The 14,988-nt window shown below is 35.7% G+C and overlaps 1 protein-coding gene across 1 annotated transcript; it reads right to left on the reverse strand.

Annotated features, from left to right (window-relative positions):
* Positions 1-3,520: 3,520 nt before the first annotated feature.
* LOC106371520 lies at positions 3,521-5,566 on the reverse strand. The gene is made up of 10 exons (XM_048764769.1): positions 5,468-5,566; positions 5,214-5,374; positions 5,050-5,121; positions 4,886-4,957; positions 4,722-4,793; positions 4,558-4,629; positions 4,394-4,465; positions 4,230-4,301; positions 4,042-4,137; positions 3,521-3,957 (listed from the first exon to the last, which is right to left on the reverse strand). The coding sequence occupies exons 1-10, from the start codon at positions 5,474-5,476 to the stop codon at positions 3,768-3,770; spliced, it is 888 nt and encodes a 295-aa protein (XP_048620726.1). The 5' UTR covers positions 5,477-5,566; the 3' UTR covers positions 3,521-3,767.
* Positions 5,567-14,988: the final 9,422 nt, after the last annotated feature.

Consider the following 14,988-nt stretch of genomic DNA (forward strand, 5'->3'; position numbering starts at 1 on the left):
GCTTTGTGGAGAGAGTTCTTGTTTCATCTCAATATTTGCTAGGGTTATTGTAGTTGTGAATTTTGCGTTTTGAGTTGTTTTTCAAGTTTTTTTTATTGTTATAGGATTAGAGTTGTGATGATGATCTGTGTATGCATTGTTCTCCACTTATGAAAGACTAAACTTTGTTAGTAATGTGATTGATATAGTTCATGTTGTTGTTTACTGTGTCACTGAGACTTATTGTTTGTTTGTCTTTTTAATTTGTTTCTTGTACTGTTGAGAGTACATAAATTATATTAAAGTTGTTGAAAGTACCTTTTGTTTCTGGATATTTTTTCTCTAGTTTAATTGTGTAAGTTGTGTGTATTAAGTAATGATTTTCATTATCGTTTGTTATATGTTTTTATTTTATTTTTAAACTTGTTGCTCTTATTGGACCTTTAAAACAAATACATGAAGACTTGTAGAAATAACTATAAAATGAGTGACAGTTCTGAGTATTTGGGCTTTAGTGAGTTTTAAACGAATTTATGTATTTCTCATTAGAAGACAATAGCATTGGCCTGTTGACATTGGGCATGTAAGCTATTTTTATAAGACAAGAGGAGTGAGCAGGTAGAGCTGTTGTCGTCGTCTTTGTGTCTCTTGTATCTCTTGTTATGGTTGTGTTTGTTTATCTTTTATTTGATGGGTAATATGTAAACAAAAATCATTGTTAGTAATATTTATCAGAGTTCATAACTTACTCTGTTTTTTTTTGTTTAGGTAATTTCACTGATCTTGGTTGTCGTCTTCGTCTTCTTCGTTGCGAAAGTAAGTTTGTAAATTGTGAAATAGCTGGCCGTGTAGTTTGTATTTGTTTAGCTTACTTGATGTATGTGTCGTTGCGAAAGTAAGTTTGTAAATTGTTAAATAGCTGGCCGTGTAGTTTGTATTTGTTTATCTGACTCGATATATGTGTCGTTGAGTTTTAGTTGAGGTGATTGGTTTGGTATATTTGTTTTGAAGTTTATTTCTAAGATTAGACAAAAAAGAGAGGTGATCATTAATGATTCGTCTTTTTTGGAATTCTAGTTTTTGGTGTTTTGATTGTTTGAGTTGTTGTGGTTTCTTTTAAGCTGTAAAATAAAGGTTTGTGTAAAATTAGTTTGATAAATAAGGGAGATAAATAGACGACCACAGAATTTGGGTAGGAAATATTTTTGATTATTGATTTTAGCACAATATAGATAATAATATAAAAGGAATTGTGTGTTGATTGTTTCTTACGGATCAATGAGGAGACGGATAACGACTCGAGTTGTTTCTTTGCTAAGGCCAGAGCCTTGGACAGATTGGATTTGTCCAACCACATCTGCGAGTTTCAATATCAGTTATGATAATGAAACATATTATAAACCCAGATGCAATATGATAATATACCTGGGAGTTCTAGGTTTGTGTTCGCAATCACTTGAAAATTGTCAAACAGTCTAATTATGATTGGAGATTGATCTCAGGAGCACCCGTGATGACTTCATAAATAATAGTTGGTTAGATGAAACGAATGAGAAATGGATGATCAATTATCTTATACATGCTTGAGCACCTAGCAACCTCAAAACGATCGACTTTCACAATGGAACCGACTTTCAAAGATGGCATGTAATGATTAGCACGTCCGGCGGGAATAAACCCATGAATTACGTAATCTGCAAATAATATTATTTAACAAAGAATCAGGAAATCAATGAAAAATAATTATATTAAATAAGTGTGATAAATCAAAGATTAACTTACCTTTTCATCAAGAAAGAGAACCGTGATTCCCATAAACTTACTGTCTTTCTTGAAGTTCATGGAATCCCATAAGCGAGGAGGTTAGAGGCTATGCTCTGACTACTACGACCAACACGGAGAGACTCGAAGGTTGAGTGACGGATGTCGGGAACGCCGGTTTGAGGAACTTGAGAGGCAAAGAGACATTTTCTAGAAGATCGTTAAAGCTAAGAGGAATCAATGAGTTTTGTGGAGATGCAGATTGGGTTCATCAAAGATGAGAATCATATATATAGGGTTTACAGAAAGGCTACAAATCAAGAACATTTAAGATCAAGCGATTTAAGATGGGGAGATGAAGAGTTCACCGGTGAAAAAATAGATTACGAACAGACACACAGTGCAACTCTCTAACTCAGACTTGTCTAAGACAATGATGAAAAGAACCCTAACTCATGTTAAACGAAGACAGTTTACAATATGGAAAAACTATAATTGTTGTTTTTTTCATATAACGTGATGAACCTCATTTAAAAATGAAACTCATAATACACTTGTAGGCCCGGCCCACAGAGAAAACCGAAGAAGCAAAGGTTTCCGACCTTCATAAATATATATTAGTTTCGGCCATCAATGTACAAAGTATCTTTTAGTTTAGTGGTATAAATGTTGGTGTTTATATCTCAATAACCCGGATTCGAGGCACATGCTTGACATTTTTTTCACATTTTTTAAAAGTGGGATCAACCAAAATGCTGACGTGTCGCCGCAGGAAAGAGGAAACTGCCTCATTATATTATATTATAGATTACGGTAAATGAATATTCCACAATTGTCTTTTAACTCCAGTTACGCAAGTACGCAAACACGTGTACTTGTTGATTCCAGTTCTTTAGATAACCGACAAAAGATTCAAGTGGGCCCACATAAAGAGTATCCACAACTTGTCTTTAATTCTTAAACACGTCATTATATTAGAGTGAATAAAAGCATCATCTTCATGTCTCTCGCTTCCTGATTCATGTTTGGTCTTCAAAGTTCAAGATGGAGAAGATTGTTACACCGAGATTTGATCTTCCTCTGTTAAATTAAAGCATCAACTTCAAATCGCTATGTTCGCCATAAGAAACAACGGCCTTGTTCGAGCCGTCTAGGGTTCGAAACAGAGAGCCATGGTGTGAAAATGAACAATACCGTGGGAAGGAAGTTACTCGGTTTAGCAGCCGCTGCTGCAATAGCGGTTTCTTCTTCGATCTGCTGCGATTCTACAGCCCTCGCTGAGTCTATTACCATCGCTTTCCCTGTTTCACGCGCTCGTGAGGTGATCAAGTTTTTGTTTTTAATTCCCAAATTACAGAGTACTCTGTTTTTAACGTCTCTGTTCTTAAATGTCTTGTTAAGGTGACTGCAGTACAGAGAACTCTTGTGGAAGCTTGGGGTTTGATTAGGGAAACATTCGTAGATCCAACTTTTAATCATCAGGGTAATGTTTATGAACTTATAGGATTGATTTTGTGGAATGAATCTGAGGAAAGTTTATAGCTTTACAGATTGGGATTCTAAACGATGGTAGAGATGTTTCCTTTAAGATCAGCAGATGCTGCTTATGGAAAGATCAAAGCTATGCTCTCTACTCTTGGTGATCCTTTTACTCGGATCATTAGTCCAAAGGTATCTGCAAAGTATTTTGATTCCTTCCATCAATGTGTTCTTTGAAGTTGGTTTTGTCTTTAAGAAATATCTTGTGACCTTGCAGGAGTAGCAATGTTTCAGAATTGGTAGTGATTGAAATCTGCAAGGTGTTGGTCTTTTCATAAACTCAGAACCAAGAACAGGTCACTTGGTTAGTGACAAACACATCTTGATGAGACCAAAGAAGCTTTCTTAATATTCATATTTTTTTTGACAAGCATGAAGTAGATAGGTTGTTATGTCTTGCATAGAAGGTAGTCCCGCAGATAGTGCTAGTATACATGAAGGCTAGGAATTGGTCGAGATAAATGGTAACACTCTATTTCCACTTCTGTCTAGTAGCCACCACTTCTTCTCTTTTTCTGTGCCCATGCTAGATCTTCCTCCTCATCAACCTCCTCTTTACTTGCAAGACACTTCTTTTTGTGAGTTGGTAGATTGCTTTTTGCATAGAATTTTTGACCACACATGCATGAGAAGGGCTGCTTCTCAATGGTAGAGAATCTCTCAGCTAGTTTTCTTACTCTGGAAAGTTTGTACAAAACAACACTTAGAGAAGAAGTCAAAATCTAAAACAAAGAGTTTTTTTTTTCTGATTAAAGTCGATACCTTTGTTGTGTAGGAGGAACGAGGTCTGCCTCAAAGTTATGCTGAGAAGGAATGTTAGAGTGGCTGCTTCTTCTATCTACGTTTTCATCACCAGCACTGGAAATAGAAAGTCAAATTAAAGGGAAAGTTTTCACAAAACAAAACAAAAACAAAACTTGAAGTCAAAAAATTTTCTGATCAAAGTACACCTTTGCGGTTTAGTAGTAACGAGTTTTTCCTGAATGTTAGAGTGGCTGCTTCTTCTAGCTTCATCACCAGCACTGGAAAGAGAGAGTCAAATTAAAGGGAAAGTTTGCACAAAACAAAACTAAAACAAAACTTGAAGTCAAAAAATTTTCTGATCAAAGTATACCTTTGCGGTTTAGTAGTAACGAGTTTTTCCTGAATGTTAGAGTGGCTGCTTCTTCTAGCTTCATCACCAGCACTGGAAATAGAAAGTCAAATTAAAGGGAAAGTTTGCACAAAACAAAACTAAAACAAAACTTGAAGTCAAAAAATTTTCTGATCAAAGTATACCTTTGCGGTTTAGTAGTAACGAGTTTTTCCTGAATGTTAGAGTGGCTGCTTCTTCTAGCTTCATCACCAGCACTGGAAATAGAAAGTCAAATTAAAGGGAAAGTTTGCACAAAACAAAACTAAAACAAAACTTGAAGTCAAAAATTTTTCTGATCAAACTATACCTTTGCGGTTTAGTAGTAACGAGTTTTTCCTGAATGTTAGAGTGGCTGCTTCTTCTAGCTTCATCACCAGCACTGGAAATAGAAAGTCAAATTAAAGGGAAAGTTTGCACAAAACAAAACTAAAACAAAACTTGAAGTCAAAAATTTTTCTGATCAAACTATACCTTTGCGGTTTAGTAGTAACGAGTTTTTCCTGAATGTTAGAGTGGCTGCTTCTTCTAGCTTCATCACCAGCACTGGAAATAGAAAGTCAAATTAAAGGGAAAGTTTGCACAAAACAAAACTAAAACAAAACTTGAAGTCAAAAATTTTTCTGATCAAACTATACCTTTGCGGTTTAGTAGTAACGAGTTTTTCCTGAATGTTAGAGTGGCTGCTTCTTCTAGCTTCATCACCAGCACTGGAAATAGAAAGTCAAATTAAAGGGAAAGTTTGCACAAAACAAAACTAAAACAAAATTTGAACTCAAAAAATTTTCTGATCAAAGTATACCTTTGCGGTTTAGTAGTAACGAGTTTTTCCTGAATGTTAGAGTGGTTGCTGCTTCTAGCCTCATCACCAGCGTTGGGAACGAGAGCATGAGGAAAAGAGTCAATGCTGACATGTGGAATGTTCCATCGTTTCATCAATGCTCTGATAGCTTGAGTCCTCAGCTGAAGGTGAAGGAAGAGAAGAAAATACACCACAATTAACACACAAGAAAACAAAGAAAAAGAGAATAGAGGTTTAACATAGATAAACATTACCTGTAACATGGTGGAAGCCTCGCCGCGGAAAGCTTCCACACAAAGAAAAAGAGCGGATCTTCTCACGGTTGACTGATAATCTGAGAATCAACAAACAACAAAAAAAAACCTAAGCAACAAAATCTTCCAGTAAAAAACCTATCTAAAAAACCCTAGAATTTGATGAACAAGCCATTAGGTTACTAGCGGTAGAACCTAGAATCTAAAAAAACTATATAAGTCGGTGGAACAAACCGTTGGTGGCGAGAGGATTACCTGCGGCGTTAGGGTTTGAGACTCCATTGTTATTCGCACCAGCCTCTGAGTCGTTTCTTGCAAGAAGACTCTTCTTTAGTGGTATCGTAGTATTTTCCGCAGCAACTCCGCTCTTATAGGCTCGAGAATCGTCCTTGGAAGAAGGTTTTGGAACCAAGTCAGTGGACATAGTCTCTCTTTCTCTGTGCAAAATCTCTGAGAGTTTCTGTGGAGAGAAAAAGAAGAAGATGGGTAGCTTGTGGAACAAGGATGGACTCTGTAGCTCCTCTACCCTCTTCTGCGGTTCCTGAGCAGAAGACAACGTCCGACGATGCTACCACTACGGCCACTCCCTTGTCTAGGCTTGGAGCGTGGGCTAAGCCGATAAAAATTCTCTCTCCTACAACACATTTGAACCTAACACTTCAAACGGATGGAGGAGAAGTTGCTCAGATACCATTCAAAGAACATTGGCCACCCCTGTCGGAACAAGGTTTCAGGCCGACTAGAAAGGATGTAACTAACATGGGTTCACTCAAAGGGATTGTACCGGATATTATGAAATTTTCTGACAGGAAAGAGGATGCTCTTAGGTTTCCCTGGGCTGCGAGAATGAATCCAGCATCACGGAATCTATTCAGAGCGACGGAACCAGAGTACTTAGAAGATGGCACTCCTAAGGTAACCATTCCTACACATGTCTTACAGCAAGGGTTAGCAAACCAGAGAGAGTACATCTTAGGCCAGTTCTATAGATGCTCTCCTCCTCCAGGTGGTATGATTTATGCGGTTTTCAACAAGCTATGGGGTAGGAAATGTAGAATCACCATACAGAAGTTGGGTGAATCAAGTTATCTTTTCCACATTCCTGATGAAGCTTCGAGGAATTGGGTACTTTCAAGAGGCATTTGGCATATTGACGATTGTCTAATGTTTGTTGCTCCATGGACACCAGAAGCGACCTTAGCTATTCCCGAGATCAAGACTATTCCTATTTGGGTAACTTTAAAAAAGATACCTCACATTGTTTACTCAATTACGGGAATTAGTCACATAGCTTCCGAGTTAGGAGCTCCAATGGCGACTCATAAACCTCGCTTGGATCCCATACATATGGGAGAAGCAAAAATCCTTGTTGAAGTAGAGTTGAGTAAAGCTTTTCCTCAAAGGATTGCAGCAAGCGACGAAACGGGTTTCATTTCTATGGTGGATGTCGAATATGCTTGGTTGCCCACAGTTTGTACTAGATGCGGACATTTAGGACACAAGGTGAAACGTTGTCTACAATCTGAAAAAGATGAAGCGAAGAACACTGATTCTGCTGTTGAGGAGGTCCAAGCTCCATCTGATTTAGTAGTTATCAACCAGACATCTAATACTCTGGAACAACCAAATGCGCTCTCATATGCTGAGAACTCTGCAGCTGCTATGTCTCATATCCCATCAGCTATGGAGGTATCACCTCCTAGTACTCTCTTTGTTATGCATAATTCATCAACGTTGGTTGATCCAGTCACTGAAAATGAGGATGAATTGTTATCCTTAGCTACTTTATCAATTCTTGAGAACATGTGTATGCCTCCTTCATATGTTTGCATCAACGAGATTGTGGAGCAGTCTGTTCCTTCCCATGAGACATCTGTTGATGCAGTTCCCAGCGCTCAAGTAAACTCTTCAGCAGTCACTCAGTCCCAAACGGAAAAAGATAAAACAGTTGAGGTAGACCTTGGCTCTAACAAGTTCGCCTCATTAATGTCTTTCGAGGAAGAAGAAGATTTCATAGATTCAGATAAGGAGACGGGACCGTTGGATCTCATGACACCTTCAGGGAAAAGAATCCTTCGGGAGAGACCAGTTAAACCTTCTACAAAAGCAAAGGAGATGCATGGGCAACCCACTAGCCATGGACGGGGAAATCGAGGTCGTGGACGACGCGGTGGACACGGTTAGACATTTCGATTGCTTATCATTAGCCGATCAGGATTGGCTTCCGATTGTTTCTCTCGTTTATTATATGAACTTTTTCTGTTGTAATCGCTTTTCCAACACTCTATAACTTCGGTTGTAGTTCTTAACTTTTATGATAATAATAATTTTAAAAAAAAAACTTGTGCTTTTATATGGCCGTTTGAGGATCTGTAACTATTACTCTATTACTATTTTATCATTTATCATTTGTTAACTTTTTACCGTGTGCGCGTCTTTATTTTGTTTATAAATGATCTAATCTATTAAAACAGAATTCTAATTTAAATCTAATTAAAAATGTTCATTTTAAATTTTGGACTCTTTCAGTTTTGATAGTAAATTACATATGTTTGTTACATAATGTTTTTCACCCTTAATAAATAATATAACCAGATTACTTAAACTAAACCAAAATCTAATCTACTAATGTCATCCGAACTTATACTAACTAAACCTATAGGTTCTTTACTATTAGAATAAAAATACAATAACTCTAATTGGACCATGTTAGTATAGGAAAATAATACAATAACTCTAACTGGGTATTATATTTGCTTCTTTTACGATCACTACGTGCCACAGGAAGAAATCAATTTCTTTCATAATTTGATCATTATTCACCATACCAAACATTCTCATTTATACAGAATTCTATTATGAACACAATATTATCTGCATATAATTTTCGATAATATAAATTACAAAATTTATCATTGTTCACTTATTACATTAGATATGTTTTGTTTTTTTATCTATTCAAGCCAAAGATACAATTCCGGACTTTCGTTCATTTCAATTTTGTAATTTCTATTAGCTAGTTAAATATCTATTGATTATCAACACAAAATCAAGTGGAAAAGAATATTCTAACCACATTTAGAATAAATTTACTCAAATCTAAACTAACATGTCTTACAAACAAAGTAACCGCTAATAACTTATTTCGATTTATTTATAATAACCTCTAAAATTAATATTCTTTTCCCAAGATATCAATACTATTAATACGGAATAAATTTCTGGGTATTTATCTGGACATTCCGATCTGTTTTTTGGGTTTTCGGGTTATGTTTTCGGGTTTGATTAATAACACTTCAGGTTTGTATATGTTTTGTACCATCCTACAAAACTCATTCTCGTATTTCTTACATTTAAGACTGGATACATATCGAGTTTTTTTTTTTGGTTCGGTTCGAACATCGAGTTACAGATTTTATGTCCAGATCTACTTAAATAAAAAGAAAATGCGATTATATAAAAAAATTGTCAAAAAAATTAGCTTATATTTTAAAAAAAAAATAGAATGAACAAGAAAAATCTAACTGACCGGTGAGAGATTATGAAATGATGACCGATGAATTGGAGTTAAAAAAAAAAAAGAAACAGCTGAAACTCTGATACGACGCAAGATGGGCCAGTGGGCCTGTTTCATTATATCCGTTTAGTTATTAAAACCATTGTTAAGTCCCACGTAAATTAAGAGCATCTGCGAATTTTGCGCAAACGAAAGAGATGATGACGTGGCTAATTTCACTGGCACTATAAATAAGAGTGTTATTAATTAACATAATCCACGAAGATTAACTAACTAACACTTTCGAAGATACGAGCTCCAAGATTCAACCTTTCAAGAACTCTCGCGGAGATTCGATTTCAAGCCATGGCGATGCAATCCACGGAGGAGAATGTTCAAAGCACGGAGGTTCTATCGTTCATCTCCGGTATCGTTGGCTCGTTGTTCATCGCCGCCGTCCTCAACGCGCTCTCCTGGTTCATCTCCCTGGTCTTCAACGCGCTCGTGTGGCTCATCTCGGCCGTCTTCAACGCGCTCTCGTGGCTAGTCTTGGGAATCCGAAACGGTCTCTGGTTCTTGATCACCAATATCGCCCTACGTGTGTCGCTCCTCTGCAACTCTATGGTTCGACCTATGACGCTTGTACGCTTGTTCGGGGCTGGTATGATTCTGGCGACGTTCTTTCTCTTCAACAGCTCAGAGTATATATCCTCTCGTTAGATACTAACGTTGCATGGATGTGGAGATGCTGTATCCTTGTCCAAGTCTCTCTTATGTTACCGCTACCAAGAACGTTGAGGCCGAAGGAGATGCTCCAGCTATTTCAGAACCGATGGTGTCAGTCTATACCGTACGATGCTCTCAAGGCAGCAGGGTCGATACTCTCCTATTGTGCATTTGAGTGGCTTGGATCGACTGTAAAGATTCACAACGATCGCCATCTGATGTACGCATCCATCACTTTCTTCCTCTTCTTGGTCATAGTTGACCTGCTATATGACGTGGAAGATGCCATCGCGATATGCGACGGCTACGTCACCAAGAGGTCATCCCTAAAAAGTTCATTCACTCTACGTGTTTCTCGTTTTGTTTGCTCAAGACGTACATGAGGTCGAATCGTGACATCATCTTGGCTCTGATCGAGAAACCTGAACCCGTTACTGAGGATATCCCGTTACTTCCTTTGACGACGCAACCCACTGTGAGTCCCAGTATCCAGAACCAATCCGATGCAGTTGCAAAAAAGGAGGAGGAGGAGTCTTGTCAAGTTCTCGATATGAGTGGCGTGGTGCGTGGAGATCAGAAGGTTCTGTACAGGCCAGGCAGTTTTACTCGTGTACGCAGCAACACTGATGAAGTCGGCTACAACTAGGATGATTTGTCTTAGAGATTAGGTGTGCGGAGCTTTGTTGTATATAGTATTCAAAGGAATATTTGAAATTGGAACTTTTATCTGTAATCAAACACCTATGTTTCTCTTTTGTTATGAAAATGTGTTTTTTGACAAGTTTATCCCACTGGGACCATTGAAGTAGACAGTTCATCAGAGTCTCGTCTATAAAAATAGATAAAGATAATGCAGTTTTCAAATAATTGGTGAACAATCAATCACATTCAAGATACTACATGGTGCTTTTTCCAATCGAAAGGGATATTGTTACCAAGAATAGGTAAAAGTTTAGGGGACTACTAATAGAAAATAGTCTTTAGCTCTACTGTCTACAATCCGTCTTCTCATACTTCCAGGTGTCGAGTTCGATTCTTGTCCTTGTATTTTTTAAACACTCCAAAACGATAATGGGCCAATTTTTTTTTTCTTTTTGTTTCTGGGCCATCAATTGTCCGGCCCAGCACTGCATGTAAATCAGCCTAAAGATGTACTACTTTAAAAAATTAAAAACTTGCTTAAAAGATCAACGGTGTGAGATAAAGCTTTTGTGAAATCTTACGAAAAAGAAATAAAATCTACTGTGAATATAAAACAAATAATACAAATTATTATTTACACTTATATAAACTTTTTATATATAAATTATTAATTTAAATTTTAATGAAACTATATATTTGTATAGTATGTTCTAAAAAATTATGATCTTATAATTTTGCATCATATTTGAATTGGTCATACAAAATTTATTAATTTATTAATTTATTATATTTATTAATTTATTAATTTTTTATTGTATACTAGAACTTGATCTGCGCATCCGCGCGGCTATTCTTTTTTACGTTTTAAAAAATATTTATCTTATATAAATGGTAATATATACTTATAAAATTTATATGCATTAAATAATTTTTTAATGTATTTCTAAACCCATAAATTTTATAATCTATAGTGAATAATTTTTTTTTTTATTCATCCACTGTTGCACCAATATTTTTAAAATATAACTCGTGTCTTTGTGCAAATGTATTTTTTATGGATCAAATATTTAGGTAGAATAAAATTGTTGTCGATGGTTATATTTGAGTTATACAATCAAAAATTGAATATATATTATTTACAATTTTGTGTGTTTTATATTATCTTTTTTTATAACACTTTCTATGTTTTTTTAGACATAGTTAATATATCAAAATAAAAAATAACGAGCCCGTAATAATGAACATTTTGTTACACTTTTGGTATTGATTAAGTGTAATTTATTGTTTAGCTTGATTATAGGAATTATTCTTTAAATAAGAAGAAGCATAGTTGCCTACTGGTCAAGGTTTAAAGGCTTTCACATCGAGGTATGAGGTTCGAATCCCAGACTATGCAATTTCTTGCAGATTATAGGAAATCCAGGTTTCAAGTCCGAAAATAGCGATTTATTTAACAATCATGCAGACTACGGAAGAAATGCTTATAAGAGATCTTCAACATGGTGCAAGTAAATCTAGTGAGGCGTGGATCTTCATATGACAGCTCAAGTAATGCAGTTAGGTGTAGGTCCTCAAAAAGCAGGTAGTATTATCGGTTATCGAATCGTCTATGTAATCTTTCTCATATCATAATTGTAATATCAGAATAAATCAGCATTAAAAAGAAATAGTACATAATTTGTTGTACTTTATTTTAAGAAAATGCATTCATTAAACTCTAAAAGACAAGAATCCTAAAAGATAAGTAAATTTATTATTTTAGTGGCCTTGAGATGTAAATAAATTGAAAAACTAAAGATTAATTTATAAGTGTATTTCAGTTTTAATAGTATAGTATAGATAGATACATTGGTATATGCTAAATATAAATTACAAGATAATCTTTTAAAAAAAGATCGGAGATTTATGTTTATGTAATTTTTTTTATTTTGGGAGTTGTAAACTAATATTGTATTTGAATATGCTCATAATATTCTCTAGACTTTGAAGTGAGAAGTGAAGGTAATAGAACGAGGTTGATTTGAAAGAGCCGTAAAAGTTTTATAACAATCATTTTTTTCTAAAGCTTTTTTATAAAAAAATCATGCTTTACATTTTCAAAATAAATCTAGAACTAAAAATAAAATAAATAAATAAATATATATATATATATATATATATATATATATATTAGCTTGGAGATTTTAGAGTGTTTTAAATTTTTTAAAGGTGTTTGAGAGGGATTTCTATAAGCTATAAAAATAAAAATCTAAATCTCATAGTTTCAGATGAGATTCTAGAGTTGTTTAACAAAAATCACACTAATTATAATCTTCACTTAAAATCATCTAAAAACTCACAAAAATCAAATCAGTCTAAATTTCAGATTCAATACACCCCTTACAAAAGCCAACAAATTAAACTTGAACTGACTAAATTTGTTTTCATAATTTGAGAAAAATATGTTAGCTCATGGTCTTAGCAAAGCCATAATGAATATATTACAGCAAATAAACAGCATTATTATAGTTGCAGCCATCCATCATAGGTAAAGTTAGCCTCATAAGAACAACTTTCAATTGCAGAAAATTATGCAGGGATACAACGGTTTGTCTCTGTGTGTTTGACGGGCAAGCTAGCCTACTCCACTAGAAATTAGAGCAGGCGGATGTGGAGCCTAAGGTCATTCTTGCCACAAGCATTAAGCCAAAGGTACAGAACCCATGCTGCACATGTCCTGTCTACAAACTGTTCATCTGAACATCGTAGGGATCTAAGTATTCCTTAATGCAACCTATGCGACTCCTTTCTACTTTGACAATGAAAGGGGCCTGAGCTACCTCCATGAGTAAGAACCTAGAATGATAAGATGTCCTTATTACTTTACTCCCACACATTTTCTCAAACACTATTTTCATTTGCAGGTTGTGTGGGAGTGACATCAATTGCTCCTCCAGCTCAGCAAAGTATGGGGGTGTCCACAAAATAAAACATGTAACGGTGCCAGAGAGGTAAACCCCTATGTCCTAACATACTCAAATTTAGCTTTCCTGATGTATTTATCTATAAAATATTTCATTCTCAGTTCGTTACCTCAATGTTTCACAGATTATGGAGTTTCTGTGCACCAGCAAAGCTGCAGGCATTGAAAACACAAGCGGGGAATGCTACATATATAAATGTTGGCAAAAGAATGAAAAGCTCACAAAACTCTTTATAAGTACTAATTGAAAAGCAGTAAGGTCCTCTGTTGTAGCTTTTACTCCGGCATAGTAGTGGTTTATTTTTACATAAAAGATTATTCTGAAACTAACACCAAGATCATAAATTCAAATGCATCTTAGTTTCTGTAAACAAACTTCTAACGATGCGCAAAAAATTATATCTGCACTTACTTCTAAAACAACTGTAATCACATCATATAACTTTTAAAGTGGGTTTATACACATGAACAAGTCTAAGCCGCATGAGCTCTTTCCATCTATGCACAACCAAAGATCTCTGGGATTGTCATCCACATAGTCAGTCATATTTGTTTCGAAGGTAAGACGTGGGAAAGAAAGTGAAAACAATGAACTTAAGTGAAACCTCAATCTACACATATTTAAATAGCTTATCTTGGTTGTCTATGTTGTTTTGTTCTAAGAAAAAAACCTCAGTTACATATCATGAATTTGCATTATCATGTGACGTTACAACTATAATATAATAAATAACACAATAAAAAAATTGTTTAATTTGGTAATAACTATTTTAATCAACGATCAATTGTTAGATAACAATACGATTATGATCATTGTCAAGATTGGTTATATATACACATACATATATATATATGTGTAAAAGTATAGATGGTGCAATTACATCAAAACATACTATTGAAAAAGCACCTGCGAAAGTTGTGAAGACAGTGGTTCTAAAACAAAAACAAAACTTTAATTAGTTGTACATTTAACAAAAAATCAACACAATAATCAGGCTAGGTTCTCTCGAGAACATGACACCTCAGCACTGAAAATGGCTGTGAGATTGACATGTCATCAAATGAAAAATTTGAGAAACCAATCAATTCATTTGGATTAAACACGTCACTGGAACTGAGCCGTGGTTCTTCTACAGACGCATCTCTTCCTCCTCCTCCTCTCCGAGCTCGTCGTCGAGTTCTTCTACAGGCGCATCTTTCCTTCCCCTCCTCTATCGCATCTCTTCCTCCTTCTCCTCTCCGAGCTCGTTGTCGAGTTCTTCTACAGACGCATCAGGCCTCGTCGGCGTCCAGTTCTTCTTCAGTCTGTCTGGGCTCGTCGGCGTTGAGATCGTCTCCAGCCGCATCAAGAGGATCTAGCTCAAACAGCAGGGGATCCTCGGCACTCTTCAAGGTCGTCAGCGTCGAGTTCTTCTTCAGACGGTCCGGTATCGTCGGCGTCGAGTTCTTCTCCAGCCGCATCACGATTTGGACTTCTAGGAGTTCTGAGATATGAAATCGGTTCGAATCTAATTCCGTTTAACTTCAGTCTTAAACAGAGTGCATGTTATGCGGATCTCCGTCTTCTACAATCGTTTCGACTTTTTTCTCTTTGTATAGCATTGATTCATTGTCCAGAAACTGCTTTGATGTTTTTGTACAACTCATTTCCTCTTGATATTTTTTTTCTGTAATTTAATTGAAGTTCAGATTTTT

Source organism: Brassica napus, chromosome C8 (assembly GCF_020379485.1).
Source record: "Brassica napus cultivar Da-Ae chromosome C8, Da-Ae, whole genome shotgun sequence".
NCBI classification, from domain to species: domain Eukaryota; kingdom Viridiplantae; phylum Streptophyta; class Magnoliopsida; order Brassicales; family Brassicaceae; genus Brassica; species Brassica napus.